Below are 18,463 nucleotides of genomic sequence, written 5' to 3'. Positions count from 1 at the left end.
GGGTTGATCGTCATAGCTGCATGAGTACATTTCTGAACTTGCCTTGTGTTATGTGAATGATAAACGGAGAACAAAGTGTGATTTATATAGCAGTTTGGCCAAATTGCTCTTATTAGAAGGAAAAATACATGTATTGAACGTATCTAGGCTGGAATTATCTCTTCCGTGATGATGATGAATGCTTGCAGCTTTGTAAACATGCTGAACATTAAGTTGCTAAATGACTGTATCACTTTGTGATTGATTATCAAGTTTGGCCACGTAAGCATCACGACCCACACATATATCTCACAGTCTGCCTGCATTCTGAAGCCTACTTAATGCTCTTTTTTTCTAATTAAACTTTTATTGAATTTTCTTCTCCTTTTAATACTGGTTTTGATTCTCTTATGCGCAGATGACAAAGGACTTGCACCAGCCATGTGATTCCCTATTTTAGAACAGTCCCACTTTGCAGGATTAGCCATTTTTAATGACTTTAATCTCCTTTTTGAAAGTGATTTTTCTCATTCTGTTACATTCCTTTGATTGCCTTAATGTAGAATTATTATTCTGCTGGAAAAATCACTATTGCCAGGCATGTCACACCACATTTCAACTACGTCTTCCCAATGTAAAATACTCCAGCAAAATTCCCTAACATTTTCTTCTTGGCTCATTATAAGGCTTTTCTCAATTTAAAGTGGCAAGTTAAAATTAACAGCGTTGTTTTTCATTCCATAAAGAGATAAATGATAATGAGTTTTCCCTCTAATTTCTTCGGTTTTAGTTTTTGGATACTTTAATGTTTTGTTTGTAAGGAAGTCAAGGTAGATTGTGTGTGGGAGCAATAGCTGTCCAACTATTTTTAAATTCTAAAAGGCAGAAAAAACAAATATATTAAAAGGAAAATAAAAGTTGAACACTTAAATCAATAAAATGTCTAAATCAAACTGACAAAATGAGACAGTCTTGCTTTCAACTTTATGTAAACAAACAAAATTTTATTTCACTTGAATCCATATTATAATAATCACAGCAGTTTCTTTGCATGTCATTCAGAAAGTAACACCATCTTTCTTTTATTTAAAATAAAATTAGTCCAGTATGCGAGGAGGGCAGCAGTAGGAAGGGAACTCTGCTTTTCAATTCTTAGCATCTTCCTAAAGTTGTTGCCATGTCCACCTGCTGTGTGTGAGAACTTCTTAAACATATTTGTATCACTGAGATAATGAACTAACTTCATTGCTGGCACAAGCACATATAATCATATTTAAGTTAACGGAGTTGTACTGGGTTATGCTAGCAGTGAATTTGGCACATTGAATTTGCAGATTGTAAAAGAGGCTGTGGATGCTGAAGCTGATTTATTCACCAAAGTGGTTTAAGCCTATCTGATTTTTTCCCCTGCTTTCCCTCTTCAATCATTTATGCCTGTATACCAATATGCAGCAAAATATTTACAGTCTTTGTGATAATAAAGTATGACATTTTAAATGCCTATTTTTACAATAATTTTTATTTAATGGCAACTTGTTACAGTTTAGGCCACAGCCAGTTAACTTACAGAGTAGTAATATTGTGGGGTTTTTTTCCAGTAGAAAAAACTGTAGGAGTAGCAAATTCACCATGTGCTGCCCTAGTTCAGACCCTAGCATCCCCCTCTCTCCCTTTTGTCTCCATTCCCCTTGAGGAGCCCAGCTGGCGTGAGCTGGGAATTAGTGAGCAGTGATCTACCGGTACCTCCCCACTGAATCTAATCCAAGAAGCTGGCAGCCAGCTGAATCCTTCCAGTCAGAAGGGCCCATTAATGCAAGTCCCTAGGGAGGCTGCTCCTCCTTTGCTTGGAGAGAGAACCCCTGTGAATGGGGCTGACATCAGAGAGAAAGAGAGAGGCTACTCAGAATGAAGAGCGAACCTGGGTCTTCAGTATGGCATGCAGTAATGTACAATAGAATCGATTTAAATATGGAGCATATTATATAATTGCTGATACAAAAAGATAGTAGGTGTTGGTTACAGGATGAGAATAGAACGATTAAAAACAAGTCTCTGTAAAAATCAATGGATGAAACTTCGTAATGTTCAGGCTCAGCCGGGCTCTTAAGTTTTTGTTTAATATAAGAACATTGAACGTTCTATACGTGTAGGTCGCATGTTGAGAATTATAGTACGTTTCTGTAATGAGACTAAAATACTGTTTTCATGTCATCAGTCATTCTGGAGTAGCAGGTTTGGTTAAGTCAAGATGAGGACATTGTAGTTGTACTGCGTAAGGAGAGAAGGCCATCCTCCCACACAGTGCAGTGCTAGAAAAAATGCAGCACATTTTTGCTAGATAAGTTGTCTTGTGTATGATTATTTTTATATAAAGTAATGCATCCTGTTATATAAAGTAATAAATCCCTGTTTTCCTGGGATGTAAAGGCAGACATTTGACAAAGAATACTATGATACAGGGCATAGCTTCTTGTATTGATGATATCCTCATTAACTGAGTTTTTCTTTGAGAGCTACTCTACTGTACATGTGCTTTAATTTGGTGAAGCTGTTTAGTTGGCAGACAAGTGTATGCGTGGCAGCCTACATGCATAGTTGCAGGGGTTTTTTTGTTCAGTTGTAATAATAGCTGAAGTAGAATCATTAAATGTTTTAGAGGGTAAATGTTTGTGTTTGGAGAAATGGTTCCTTTTTGCATTTCAGTGCTTTACCGACCCCTCCTCTACTCTCACAAGTTTTACACTGTTCTTCGTTCAGGGTTCAGTTTTATATCAGACTAGTGGCATCTTCACTTAACTTGACATCTTCAGCATTCTCTGTGGAATGATTACATTTGCACTCATTTTGTTCTCTTTCTGATGAATAATTGAAATTATGAAAGATGCTAACTTTTTATGTATTTTCTTAAAACAACCATTCTTCTATTCATTGTGTTTCTTTATGGAAATACTGATTTATGAAATATTTTCTAAAGCCTCATCTTTGAGCCATGGAAGTGGGAGCACTCTGTCATTACAGGCTTGGCTGTGCTGTTGTTTTGTTCCTGAAGTTGGTTTTCTGGTGATGACACACTCGAAATCTCCAAAGATTATTATTAGTCTTTGCAAGTATTGCAAGTCTTTTTATTGCAATCGGACAACATTACCTTTCTAAGCCAACGAATATGGTAACAATCAAAATTTCTTGACAGATTCAACTGAGTATTCTCAAATCTGTTGCTTCTATTTCACATGGATGTTGAATTCTGTTTGCTTTTTCTACATGTAACTGCTTTTGTGCAGCCTTTTAAATCTGTTTCAATTTCAAGTCAGAATTGAAAATATTTTGTTAAAAGGAGATGTTACTTAAAATAATTCTGATGCATCATTTTAAAAAATCCCACAAAATCACAGGTGACCAGTTAATACTGAAGCTCTTAGACATGTTTGCATTGCTTTGCTTCACAATGCATTTTATTTTCTCTACTCATTGTTCGTTTTACAGTACAGTGAGTAGTTAAGCCTGCTAAAGAAAAAGGCTTTATATTAATGCTATATATTTGCATATTCATAAATTACATAACAATATGTGCTTCTTTTCCTCTTTCTCAAACATCCTTTAAAATTCAAGAGACATTTATGTCTTTTTTTTTGTTCAGCAGCTGATTTTTTTTACTGTAGTAGCAGAAGCCCATAGTGTTGTTGAGAGGCTTTGTCCTTATTTCACAGATGCACTGGGAATTGTTTTTAATCTCCTTTCTGCTTTCCCATTACAGATGGTGATGACGACCCACAACTCTCCTGGGTGGCTTCATCTCCCTCCAGCAAAGATGTTGCATCACCCACTCAGATGATAGGAGATGGGTGTGATCTCGGCATCGGGGAGGAGGAAGGGGGGACTGGCCTGCCATATCCCTGTCAGTTTTGTGATAAGTCCTTCATTCGCCTGAGCTACCTTAAAAGGCACGAGCAGATCCACAGTGACAAACTACCTTTCAAATGTACCTACTGTAGCCGGCTTTTTAAGCATAAGAGAAGTAGGGATCGCCACATAAAGCTTCACACGGGGGATAAAAAGTACCATTGCCATGAATGTGAGGCAGCATTCTCTCGCAGCGACCACCTCAAAATTCACCTGAAAACCCACAGTTCGAGCAAGCCATTCAAGTGTACTGTCTGTAAGCGTGGGTTTTCCTCCACCAGCTCATTGCAGAGTCACATGCAAGCTCATAAAAAGAACAAGGAACATATGGCAAAGACTGAGAAAGAGGTGAAGAAGGATGATTTTATGTGTGATTACTGTGAAGAGACATTCAGTCAGACAGAAGATTTGGAGAAGCACGTAATGACACGCCACCCACAGCTTTCCGAGAAGGCAGATTTGCAGTGTATTCATTGTCCTGAAGTATTTGCAGATGAAAACTCACTGCTTTCCCACATTCATCAAGCCCATGCCAACAAAAAACACAAGTGCCCTATGTGCCCCGAGCAGTTTTCTTCAGTGGAAGAAGTCTATTGCCACTTGGATAGCCACAGACAACCTGATTCCAGCAACCATAGTGTCAGCCCTGACCCAGTCTTGGGGAGTGTGGCGTCAATGAGCAGTGCAACACCTGATTCAAGCGCATCGGTGGAACGAGGCTCCACTCCGGACTCCACTTTAAAACCGTTGAGAGGACAAAAGAAGATCAGATCAGCGGAAAGAGAGGAAGGCCAGAATTGGTCTAAAGTCACCTACAGCTGCCCTTACTGCTCCAAGCGTGACTTCAACAGCCTTGCTGTCCTGGAGATCCATTTGAAGACGATTCATGCAGACAAACCTCAACAAAGCCACACATGCCAGATCTGCCTTGATTCCATGCCTACGCTGTACAACTTGAACGAACATGTCAGAAAGGTGCACAAAAACCATGCATATCCCATGATGCAGTTTAACAACATTTCTGCCTTTCACTGTAACTATTGCCCTGAGATGTTTGCAGATATCAATAGCCTACAGGAGCACATCCGCATCACTCACTGTGGACCAAGTGCTACCCCTCAAGATGGTAACAATGCCTTCTTCTGTAACCAGTGCTCCATGGGCTTTCTGACGGAAGCATCCTTGACTGAGCATATTCAGCAAACTCACTGCAACGTAGGAAACTCAAAATTGGATTCCCCTGTCGTTCAGCCAACACAGTCTTTTATGGAAGTTTATTCTTGCCCTTATTGCACAAACTCCCCCATTTTTGGCTCCATCCTGAAGCTTACAAAGCACATTAAAGAAAACCACAAGAACATTCCTCTAGCACACAATAAGAAGTCAAAAGCAGAGCAGAGTCCAGTTTCTTCTGATGTTGAAGTCTCTTCCCCTAAAAGGCAGCGGCTTTCTGCTAGCTTAAATTCAGTTTCTAATGGTGAATACCCATGTAATCAGTGTGATCTAAAGTTCTCTAATTTTGAAAGTTTTCAAACTCATTTAAAGTTGCATTTGGAGTTGCTTTTAAGGAAACAGTCTTGCCCTCAGTGTAAAGAAGACTTTGATTCTCAGGAATCTCTCCTGCAGCACCTCACAGTACACTACATGACAACGTCTACCCATTATGTATGTGAGAGCTGTGACAAACAGTTTTCTTCAGTGGATGATTTGCAGAAGCATTTGCTGGACATGCATACTTTTGTGTTGTATCACTGCACCCTTTGCCAAGAGGTTTTTGATTCCAAGGTATCTATCCAAGTGCATCTGGCAGTCAAGCATAGCAATGAAAAGAAGATGTATCGTTGTACAGCCTGTAATTGGGATTTTAGAAAGGAGGTGGACCTTCAGATCCATGTAAAGCATAGCCATTTGGGCAATCCAACAAAATCACATAAATGCATCTTCTGCGGAGAGACCTTCAGCACTGAAGTAGAACTGCAGTGCCACATCACAACCCACAGTAAAAAGTACAACTGTAAGTTCTGCAGCAAAGCTTTCCACGCTATCATCTTGCTTGAAAAACATTTGCGGGAGAAACATTGTGTCTTTGATGCTGGGGCTGAGAATGGTACAGCTAATGGCATGACCCCAACGAATAAGAAGACAGAAGCTGCAGATCTCCAGAACATGTTGATGAAGAATCCGGATACTTCAAACAGTCATGAGGCTAGTGAGGATGATGTAGATGCTTCTGAGCCAATGTATGGTTGTGATATTTGTGGGGCTGCCTATACTATGGAAGTCCTTTTGCAAAACCATCGTTTGAGAGATCATAACATCAGACCTGGGGAGGATGATTGTTCTAGGAAGAAAGCAGAATTCATCAAAGGTAGCCACAAGTGTAACATCTGCTCAAGGACCTTTTTCTCAGAAAATGGCCTCAGAGAGCATATGCAGACTCATCGAGGTCCAGCTAAGCACTACATGTGCCCCATTTGTGGGGAGCGCTTCCCATCCCTTCTGACCCTGACAGAGCACAAAGTCACTCATAGCAAGAGTTTGGATACGGGAACATGCAGGATCTGCAAAATGCCACTGCAGAGTGAGGAGGAATTTATTGAGCACTGCCAGATGCATCCGGATCTCAGAAATTCCCTCACCGGGTTTCGCTGTGTTGTCTGTATGCAGACAGTCACCTCTACCCTTGAGCTGAAAATTCATGGAACGTTCCATATGCAGAAATTGGCAGGAAACTCTGCAGCCTCTTCTCCCAATGGTCAGGCTTTGCAGAAACTCTACAAGTGTGCTTTATGCTTGAAAGAGTTCCGGAACAAGCAGGACTTGGTGAAACTGGATGTTAATGGCCTGCCATATGGCCTGTGTGCTGGATGTATGACCAGGGGCACCAATGGACAGTCTTCAGGCTTGACTCCCCAGGAAGTGAATGAGAGACCATGTGGCAGTCTGAGGTGCCCAGAGTGTAGTGTCAAATTTGAAAGTGCTGAAGACCTAGAGAACCACATTCAGTTAGATCATCGAGACCTGACACCTGAGACTAGTGGCCAAAGGAAGGGTACCCAGACATCCCCTGTTCCCAGAGTAAGTACAGTACTGCTGAACTTTAGCATCTCTTATTGCACACAATGTAGACTACTAGAGTAACTATACAAAGCATTTAATAGGATTAAAAATTCAAATTTTGTAAAATGAATAGTAAAAAAAATACCTTTTGAGAATGACCTGTGCTATAAACAAAGCATAGCACTGCACAGGCAGAAAATAGGCGTCACACTGTTTTGTAGACTTCTTAGTTATGTATGGCAGGGTATCAGGGTTCATACTGCGAGCCTACCTTGAAGTTTTCAGCAGAAAGTTGAGCTATATCAACGTTTCATTCAGAAGTCAAGGTTTGTGCATAAGTATGGGTATTTCTTGAGTTCGCAAATCTGCAGAAACTCGGGAGACTTTCATGGAAAAAGATATTTTCAATATCCAGGAGAAAGGAATTCTAAGTAGTTTACTTTACTACATCCAGGAATGAGTTAATTAGAATGGATGGTAGGTTTGCAAGAGGCTTGTTTTCTTTATATAGCCTCTTGCCAGAGGTGTCTACTTTATTTGTGGTGTTTGGTGAACATGTGACCAGGCACCAAATAGGAGGAGGAGGAGGTTGGAATGAAAGATTTAGTGAAAGTCCCTCAAAACTTTGCATGACCTTGCATAAAATTTGAGTCACTGCTTCAAAGAGGTTAGTTGTCTTGCTATATGACTTTGAGAGATGGATATGAGCCCTGCTTTCCTGGGGGCAGGGGCGGGGCTTTCCTCATTGTGTGTGTGTGTGTGTGTGAGAGAGAGAGAGAGAGAGAGAGAGAGACCTGCAAAAATCTATGGGTAAGAAAGATACGTCCTTACAAAAATTCAAAAAAGAAATATAAACAGTATCATTATGGCTCAGATGCCATACTGGCCACATTGATACTCAAATAATTATTAGCAGCTGTTTAATCACCAGAGGATATTGCACAGCAGTATTTAACTTGTGAAATCTGGAACTGATTTGTTTCCTTCCCTTAATGAAAGTAGTTTTCATATGTGATGTGAAAATTCTTGTAGAGTGTACAGGTGAGATACTTGAGAGAAAAAGTCTGTGAAAACTAACTCATCTGCTGTCTTACATCTTTACTTTTAAGATTTTTGGCTAATTTAGTATGTAAGCAAGCCTTTAGAAGCCTGCTCATGAAATCTATCTTGTCTGCTGTTTATGGTGTCTTAAAATTATTTGTTGAAATTTTAGTTCATGGTTGGGCCAGGTTACTTCTTACACTGTGAAGAACAAATGGAATGAGAAGTGAATTTGGGAACTCTTCTCAGCAGACCAATAGCAGTGACAGGAATACTAGTCACACCACTCTGACACTTTGAATTAAAGATAATTGGGTGAGATTTTCAAAAGTATTTACTAAGGGAGCTGGGCACCCTGCTCTTGCTGAAAAATCCCAGCCATAGACTCCACCTTTTGTTAGTCTGCTAATTAAAGCACCCCCAAATGACTCTTGATGCAGTGGGCAATAACAGACTTGAAGGTGCTGTTAGAGTACACTGAGCGAGCAGTTCAGTAAGTGCAAGAAGACCTCAAGTAACTCCTGACAGTGCAGACAGAATGGGCTCGGATAGAGCTGTTCATAGTGCATCCTGTCAGTGATTCGTAGATTGTGTCAGCATCCCAGGTTCAATCTCAATGAAAATTTGTTTTTGTTTTACTTGCTTCTTTAGTACAACTGGATATTGTTCCCACTGGGTCAAGTGAATATGTGACTAGACCTGCCTCCAGCTGTGATATACATCTAATTCTGCAGAGGAATAAAATAAGGAATGGAAATATCCCTTCCTTCAGTGTGATGTCTCTTGAGAGTTCAGCTGAGTCTCTGAGTAGGTCACTGTCTTCTTTCTACTTCTCAGTTCTTTATTTCCTTCTAAATTCTCTGAAACAGGCCTATTCTTTTCTTTGGGACTAATTCCTTTTTCACATGGCTGTGCACGCAGCCTAAAATATTACATGCTCTTCCCCTCATCTGTCAGGAGTGGAATACATTGCCGTCTTCTACTCTAATTTCTTGCTTTAACTCTCTCTTTTCAGTGAGAGCTTCCATACCTGTTCTCTCAGGGGAGAGTTTAAGTTCTTCAACAAGGTAAATGCTTTGAATTTCATCCCGCGAGGGCAGATTTTAGTTCCTTTGTAGAAGATAATGAAAAATCAGCATTTGTGCCTATACCAAATAGCACCTTAAACAGGTGCCTATGGCCTGCGGCCTGCACATATGCTAATGCCTGAAACTGTATGGTGTATACGCCAGTTACTTGGAATAATTCATGATTTTACCTTTACTGATAGCTACTATACCTGAACAGTGATATCAGCAGGCTAAGTAACTGTCAGTGCTTCATTTTGGGGATTAAACACGTAGTTTGGGTCTGTTAAAATGTTTTTATAGCATAAGGATCTTTAAAGAATTATGCTCTTTTTGGAAAATAATAACTTTCTGTAGTATTTTAACTATAGAAGTTTGTTTAACTTTGCTTGTCGTAAACAAGCAGTGGGGCCACTAGACAATCGAGGTGCTATAGAAGCACTCGAGGAAGACAACGCTGTTGTGGAGAAGCTAAATTGATTCTTTGCATCGGTCTTCAGTGCAGAGGATGTGAGGGAGATTCCCACACCTGAGCCACTTTTTTTAGGTGACAAATCCTGAGGAACTTTCCCACATTGAAGTGTCAATAGAGGAGGTTTTGGACCAAATTGATAAATTAGACAGTAATAAGTCACCAGGAGCAGATGATATTCACCCAAGAGTTCTGAATGAACTCAAATATGAAATTGCAGAACTACTAGCTGTTACATTACCTATCGCTTCAATCAGCCTCTGTACCAGATGACTGGTGGATAGCTGGTGTAACACTGATTTTAAAAAAAAAAAAAAGACTTCAGAGGCAATCCTGCCAATTGCAGGCCAGTAAGTCTAATTTCAAAACCAGGCAAATTGGTTGAAACTATAGTAAAGAATAGAATTATCAGACACATAGATGAACACGATTTGTTGGAGAAGAGTCAACCTGGCTTTTGTAAAGCGAAATCATGCCTCACCAATCTATTAGAATTCTTTGAGGTGGCCAAGAAGCACATGGAGAAGGGTGTTCCAATCAATATTGTATACTTGGATTATCTGAAAAACAATGAGGAGTCCGGTGGCACCTTAAAGACTAACAGATTTATTTGGGCATAAGCTTTCGTTGGTAAAAAACCCATTTCATCAGATGCATGGAGTGAAAATTACAGATGAAGGTGTAAATATACTGACACATGAAGAGAAGGGAGTTACCTTACAAATGGAGAACCAGTGCTGACAGGGCCAATTCAATCAGGGTGGATGTGGTCCACTCCCAATAATTGATGAGGAGATGACAATACCAAGAGAGGGGAAATTGCGAGACGGGTACCCAGAAGTCACCTACTACAGGACAGGCCCAACAAGGAAAATAACAGAACACCACTGGCCATCAAGTACATCCCCCAGCTAAAACTTCTCCAGCACATCATCAACGATCTACAACCTATCCTGGAAAACGATCTCTCACTCTCACAGACCTTGGGAGGCAGGCCAGTCCTCGCTTACAGACAGCCCCCCAACCTGAAGCAAATACTCACCAGCAACTACACAGCAACTACACTCACCACAGAAACACTAACCCAGGAACCAATCCCTGTACAAACCCCGTTGCCTATTCTGTGCCCATATCTACTCTAGCGACACCATCAGAGGACCCAACCACATGAGCCACACCATCATGGGCTCATTCACCTGCACATCTACTAATGTGATATATGCCATCATGTGCTAGCAATGCCCCTCTGCCATGTACATTGGCCAAACCGGACAGTCTCTACGTAAAAGAATAAATGGACACAAATCGGACATCAGGAATGGTAACATACAAAAGCCAGTAGGGGAACACTTCAACCTCCCTGGACATTCTAGAACAGATTTAAAAGTAGCCATCCTTCAAGAAAAAAACTTCAAAAACAGACTTCAAAGAGAAACTGCAGAGCTACAATTCATTTGCAAATTTAACACCATTAATTTGGGATTGAATAGGGACTGGGAGTGGCTGGCTTACTACAAAAGCAATTTTCCTTCTCTTGGTATTGACACCTCCTCATCAGTTATTGTGAGTGGACTACATCCACCCTGATTGAATTGGCCCTGTCAACATTGGTTCTCCACTTGTAAGGTAACTCCCTTCTCTTCATCTGTCAGTATATTTACGCCTGCATTTGTAATTTTCACTTCATGCACCTGAAGAAGAGAGGATTTTTACCCACGAAAGCTTATGCCCAAATAAATGTGTTAGTCTTTAAGGTGCCACCGGACTCCTCGTTGTTTTTGTGGATACAGAGTAACACGGCTACCCCTCTGATACTTGGATTATCAGAAAGCCTTTGGGTCCCTCACCAAAGGCTCTTAACCAAACTAAGCAATCATGGGATGAGAGGGAAGGTCCTCTTGTGGTTCAGTAACTGGTGAAAAGATGGGAAACAAAGGATAGGAATAATGGTTAGTTTTCACAGTGGAGAGAGGTAAATAGCGGGGTCCCTCAAGGATCTATACTGGGACCTATGCTGTTCAACATATTCATAAATGATCTGGAAAAGGGGGTAAACAGAGAGGTGGCAAAGTTTGCAGATGATACAAAATTGCTCAAGATAGTTAAGTTCAAGGCTGACTGAGAAGAGTTACAAAGGTGGGTGACTAGGCGACAAAATGGCAGATGAACTTCGGTGTTGGTAAGTGCAAAGTAATGCACACTGGAAACCATAGTCCCAACTATTCGTAGAAAATGATGTATCTAAATTAGCTGTTACCCCTCAAGAAAGAGATCTTGGAGTCATAATGGATAGTTCTCTGAAAACATCTGCTCAATGTGCAGTGGCAGTCAAGAAAGCTAACAGAATGTTAGGAACCACTAGGAAAGCGGGATAGATAAGAAGACAGAAAATGTCATAATGCCACTATATGAATCCATGATATGTCCACACCTTGAATACTGCATGCAGTTCTGGTTATCCCATCCCAAAAAAGTACAGACAAGTGCAACAAAAATTATTAGGGGTATGGTACAGCTTCCATATGAGGAGAGATTAAAAAAGACTGGGACCATTCATCTTAGAAAAGAGATGACTGAAGTGGGGTTATGATAGATGTCTATAAAACCATGAGTGGTGTGGAGAAAATGAATAAAGTAAGTGTATGTACCTGTTAACATAAAAAGAACCCTGGCAGTAGGTTTAAAACAAACCCAAGGAAGTATTTCTTCACATAACACACAGTCAACCTGTGTAGCTCATTGCCATGGGATGTTGTGAAGGCGAAAAGTATAACTGGGTTCAAAAAATAATTAGATAAGTTCCTGGAGGATAGGTCCATCAATGGCTATTAGCCAAAATGGTCAGGGACTCAATGCCATGTTCTGAGTGTCCTTAAATGTCTGACTGCCAGAAGCTGTGGCTGGCTAACAGCAGATAATTCAGTAAATGGCCCTGTCCTGTTAATTCCCTCTGAACCATCCGGCATTGTACAGTGTCAGAAGACAGGATACTGGGCTAGATGGACCATGACTCTGACTCAGTTTGGCCGTTCTTATGTTCTAAGGTAGCTAAGCTGAGTGGATTGAAGAAAATCTCTCTTCTCCAGTCTCTTGTTGGCATGCTGTACAACAGGTAAAATGCAATTTTTTATTCAGGCTATTGTAAGTATGCAATACAAGCTGAGTAGACTGCAGCTGTCCAGACAAGAATTATTACTCTATAATTCTTGATCACTTCTACATTTCTTTTTTTAAACACTCTATTGATTTTTCTTTTTAACACAGAAACGAACAGTTGAGGGTTAGAAAAATATATAGTCATAGAGAAACTACACTGAGATTAGATTAAAAACAACAGGAGCACACATTTTGGTAAGCAACCGAACATATTGATGTCCTTAGTACAAAGGTGGAAAGGAAAGGATATGTATAGATATATAAGCTACTCTGGGTGCCAAAAAAACAAAAAAAAACCACACTGCCAGTTATGCTTAAATCAAGCAAGTGAGAGTGGAGGCTTTTGGGAGAGACCTTGGAGAAACTTAAAAGTGCAGTAGAAACCCCAAGGGCAAATGAATATAGGGATAGTTTTAAAAAAAGAAGGTATTAACAGCTGATGGATGAAAAGAGAGGGGAGAAAGAAAAGATACAGCAGGAAAGAGAGAATCCATTTATACCGTTTCTATACATATATGTTTATAGTTACGGTTGGCACACTTTCCCTTTCAGAAAGGGTATCCGAGTACTGTTTTTGTTGTGTTCAGTGTGGATGTTTCTACTGATTTTTTTCAAAGTTGCTTGGAGGCAGCTGGATGAGGATCAAGAACCTGGAAGAGTTAGGTACACTCAGAGATCTTGTGACAGGTATTTTCTACCAATCAAAATAAATTAGAGAAAATACATACACCATGCAGTCTAATGCTGCATTCTCTGCTTGTTTATCAACTACCCTTGGTATCTGAAATACATATAAAGAAGTATTATCTATGTAATCATCTCTTTCTGTCTCTCTCAGGTGTTTCTAAGGCGCCAGTCTCAGTGGCATCTAAACATGGCATCCTACAAAGTTGTTTTTATTTGTGTCAAAATCATAAATGATAGAAGTTTCTGCTTTCTGTTCAGGAAATGTCTTCATCTGAGGCCTGCATTAATAGTTTTCAAGGCATATCAAGCATATTTCATTCCAAATATCATCAAAAGGGATACATAAAATAAGCTCTAGTTGTGGAATCTTACCACTTTGTAACATCACCACTTTCAGCAGTATTTATGATTCTTATAGTTCTTCTTGAATTATTTCAGAGACAAATAAGGCTAAAGTTTCCTCTTCTAGGAATTTCTTAATGTTTCCTTCTGTTGAATATGGGTATTGTAGGCTCTGCTATAGCACAGCCCATCCTGAGGACTCTTGCTGCTTTCCCTTTTTTGAGCCCTTTTGTTCTGTCTTGGTCACGTTAGAATTAATGCTTTCATTTTTCATTACAAACACTGTATATCAAGTCTCCGTTTTTCTAGGAAGTGGCTTCATTTGTGAATAATCACTGATAGGCTCTCCTTACACATTTGCTGGAAAAACAAGAGTGGCTAATGTTTCCACCCAGAGGGGCATGCCTGGTTGGTTTAGTTTTGAGACAGATGATGTCTGGATGCATATTTTTAATACTGGAGAAATTAACTTCCCACACTCAAAAATGTAGCAATTTCTTCTTTATGGCACACATTTCTCATAACTTTATTGCTATAGCTATAAAGAACAATAGTTGTTTAACATTGACAGTGGCAAACACTCAGGACTTCAGGTCAATAGCCATCTTAATTTGCATTGCTCTATATGACCCACCTAAAGTAAACATGTTAAGGGAACGAGTTGAGGGGACCTGGAAAATGGGGTGAACAGATCCTGTTTTTTGCTTCATCACTCAGTTCTCTCTCTTCCCTACTCACTCTTCTGGGGTGTAGTTCCTTCCCCAGGGCCGGCTCCAGGCACCAGCTTAACAAGCAGGTGCTTGGGGAGGCCAAGGGAGAGGGGCGGCATGTGCGGCAATTCGGGGGCGGCAGGGCCCTCACTCCCTCTAGGAGCAAAGGACCTGCCGCCGAACTGCCGTCGCCGATCGCGGCTTTTTTTTTTCCTTTTTCCTAATTGCCACCGCCAGTCGCGATTGCGATCGCGGCTTTTTTTTTTTTTGCTTGGGGCGGCAGAAATGCTGGAGCCGGTCCTGTCCTTCCCCATTTTTTTTCTTTCTCTCTTCCCTTGTAAAGATACCTGAATGGAGGAACGTTTTCACTTCCTATATAGAATAGGATTTTACTTCCAGGTTTAAAGGAGAGCAATCTGGAAAACCCATGGGAACAATAGCCATTTGTGGGGGGGAAAAACCATGACCCCATCACCCAAAAAGTCTTATGTTGTTGTTGTTGTTATTATAATTATTATAATTTATAAATTATATTATTTATCATTCTGTTATTCCATGGCAGAAGAGGAATTATGTATCTTGACCCCATGAGGAATTTAAGCCTGCTCTTGAAAGTCAACTCATCTCATTCAGAGGTGTGCTACATGCAGCCCATTAGCCCCTCAAGCATAAACTTTTTCTTAGTGATAGAGTTGAGATGGAGATTGAAATGTACCCTCTCACTCCAAGAGGCAGTCTGTCCAAGTTGGGATTTTTGTATGTTGACTGGGTGATATGGGGAAGTTTGCATTCACTGCCTGGGTTAGGATAAACAAAATTACAGTCTCCAAGTCTGGCAATACACATCTTTCACAAGCACTAAAATTCACAAGAAAATTATTTATAAATACAATGTGTTAATGTAATTTTAAAGGTCTGAATAGTGAGCTGAGCTGAACCAGTGTCCCTGTTAACTAATGAGTTAATTAACTGATGAAACATTTTAACTAGAGATGGATCTAAACCAACACCCTAGATCCAGACTTAAAAGTTTTTGGAGGAGGGGAAGATTTCACATTTTGAATGTGGCCATTTGATTTCTCCAATGTTTTCCGAGTTGAACTTGTGAGTTAGGGACACCTGTTTGTGTGTGTGAGTGTGTATATGTACACGCATGCACGTATATATGTCTACCTGGTTTATGTAGGTAAGTGTGTGTGTATGTTTGCACTCATGCTCGTGCACTGGGACGGACTCCTGGAAAGCAGTGCTTCAGAAATCCAACCTTTTTTCCATTTGTAGCCCATATTTTAGGCTGGACTCTGGGAGGCAGGAGGGGAGGGGGGACATTTCTGAGTCATCTTGGTGGTCTATATCCAATCCAAACGATTTCCCTCTGCACAGGTGCTGTTGGCTGGTTGAATCAATTTTCACCCAACAGCATATTGTTTTATCCTATTATCATATTTTCTCTCATGTTACAACATTTAAACCAACCACAATGATTTACAACACGTAAGGCCCTGTGTGTGTACCAACATACATACACATTATGTACAGTATGCATTGTGTGTACATAAAATTCATATAAACAGAGAGACAAGGTGGGTGAGGTAATATCTTTTATGAAACCAACTTCTGTTGGTGGAAGAGAAAAGCTTTCGAACTACACAAAGCTCTTTTTCAGGTCTGGGAGAGAGACTCAGAGTGTCATAGCTAAATACAAGGTGGAACTGATTGTTTAGAATAAGTAAAACACATATTCTAAGGGACCATTCAAGGTAAAGTGTCCTGTTAACATCCCTGCAGTCATAAGACAAAAAAGTGGGGTTAGTGGGCTACAGGTTGTTGTGGTAAGCCATAAATCCAGTGTCTTTATTAAGACCATGATTCTTAGTGTCTAGCAAAGTTATGAATTTAATCTCCTAGGCTTGTCTTTTGAAGGTGTTGTACAGGTTTCCTTTGAGGACAAGTACTGAGAGGTCAGATATGGCGTGATAGTTTGGTGAAAAGAGTTCACCCATGGGTGATATGATGTTTTTGTCTTTTATCATTTTTCTATATGAGTTCATTCGAAAGCATAGTGATTGTCTGCTTTCACCCACATAGTTGTTATTGGGACATTTAGTGCAATGGATGAGGTACACCACATGTTGTGATAGGCAGTTAAAGACCCATGGATTTTGAAAGGTGTGTTGTGGGGGATATTGATCACCGTAGCAGTGGAGATATGTCTGCAGGTTCTCCATCTGTTGTTCTGGCAGGGTCTGGTGCCACTTTGAGTTGATGGATCCTGGTCTGTGGAGAGCTTGCTTCTGATTGTGAGCTTGGCAAGGTTGGGGTGTTATTTTGAAGGTCAGAAGAGGGGGGTTGAGGAAAGATTTCTTTTAAGATGTGGTCCCCATCGAGTATGTGTTGTAATTTTTTGATGATATCCCATATGGGTTGGTTGGTGTGGGGTGGTTGGTGACAACTAGGGATGTATGGTCAGAGGTTTTTCCCCCCTTGTATTGAAGCAGGTTCTCTTGGGCTATTTGGATGGCCTGTTCCATGATGTGATCTACTTCTCTGGTGTGGGGTGTCCTTGTTTAGCTGTGATGCTCTGAGTTCCTTTCCAAGATCTGAAGAAGAACTCTGTGTAAGCTCAAAAACTTCTCTCTCATCAAACAGAAGTTTGGTCCAATGATTGATATTACCTCACCTACCTTGTCTCTCGAATATCCTGGGACCAAAACGGCTACAACAACACTGCAAACATATAGACAGGTGTACCTATTATTATGGTACCGTGCCATGTTCATTAATCTCGATCTCCAACCTGTTGCTGAGGTGCAATGTAGTTATGAAAATACTTGTAGCACCTATTTTTTTCTCTCCGCAGAAAAGTGTTCAAGGAAATTGGCTCCCGTACATGGAGGGTGAGGCAGTAACTTGCTACGCTCCTCCAAATCCTTGGATTTATTACTGCTGCCCTGGAAACTGGGTTCAACACATGGGCTTTGGGGTGGAGGGAATGCAACAAGAAATAATTTAGATATAAAAATATACACAAATGTAAATAATTCAAAGTGCTGGGGAATCAACTACAAAAGTGGGATTCTACCATTAATGGCTAGTGATGAGAACGTGGTGCTCTTTTTTTTTTTTTAACAGTGACTAGACTCACACATTATGAGGCTATCCATAGTAGGAGTTGGAGAGGCAGGCCCTGAGTACTCATGGCACAGTGTGATAGGAGCAGAAAGAGCCACTCCACAATATTACTGTGGTAATAATTTCTTCCTAATAAACTCTATGCAGAAGGGGCCCAGTTTTTCTAAACTGCACGTGCACAAATGCTTGTGAAAAATGTGCACCTCATTTGTGTGCTCTGTTGCAGTAATTAAGCATACGTATTAAGCACACAGTTATGCATTTATGTTTTAAATAATCAGTGTTTGTTCAAATGTGCATGTATTATGTATATTTTACTCAAACCCACACATGAACACATTTTAATATTTTAATATTTCTACATACTTTACAAATATCTAATCCAATTTATCTTTTGTAGGCCTCATTAGCTCCCCTAAAAATGGCATTGGGAGACGTTGTAGAGAGAGCTGTAAATCTGCACCAACTAACTTCTTTCTCTTTTCCCCAGCACTGGTGTTTTTTGTTTTAACTTGGAATTCCTAAATTGTCGAGTGAATTTTATTCTCTACAAATTATTTCTTGGATTCTTCCCTGTCACACCGCCAGAGCACACACCACTGTCAATCTGAGTACAAACCCCATTTTCCCTGTTTGAATAAATGGCTTGTGTAATTGCATCTTCACACTGTCTCCTGGTTTCTGCAGCTAAGCCTCATTAGTATGACATTATGACACAGAAAACAGTGTAAGGAAATTATTTTTCATATTACTGTAGGATTTGCAAGATTTCTAATGGGAGACCTGTACAAAATATATTTTACCTTCCTTTCCCTGAGGTACTACTGGTCTTGGGCCTATTGTTCTTCGAGTTTCCCTCAGTACAGTAAAAAAATTTTAAGTTGATCTTTTTCTGAAAGCAAACAGATCTCCTTTTA

General features: G+C 40.2%; 1 protein-coding gene across 1 annotated transcript in view; it reads left to right on the top strand.

Annotated features, from left to right (window-relative positions):
* Positions 1-18,463, top strand: part of ZNF423 (zinc finger protein 423) — a 212,359-nt gene that overhangs the window by 89,039 nt on the left and 104,857 nt on the right. The window contains exon 2 of the mRNA XM_065416708.1: positions 3,734-6,957. Within this exon, the coding sequence (XP_065272780.1) occupies positions 3,734-6,957 (3,224 nt within the window). The remainder of the gene's footprint in view (positions 1-3,733; positions 6,958-18,463) is intronic.

The sequence above is a fragment of the Emys orbicularis genome, chromosome 14, assembly GCF_028017835.1.
Source record: "Emys orbicularis isolate rEmyOrb1 chromosome 14, rEmyOrb1.hap1, whole genome shotgun sequence".
NCBI classification, from domain to species: Eukaryota; Metazoa; Chordata; order Testudines; family Emydidae; genus Emys; species Emys orbicularis.
This window is presented reverse-complemented; position numbering and strand designations above follow the sequence as displayed.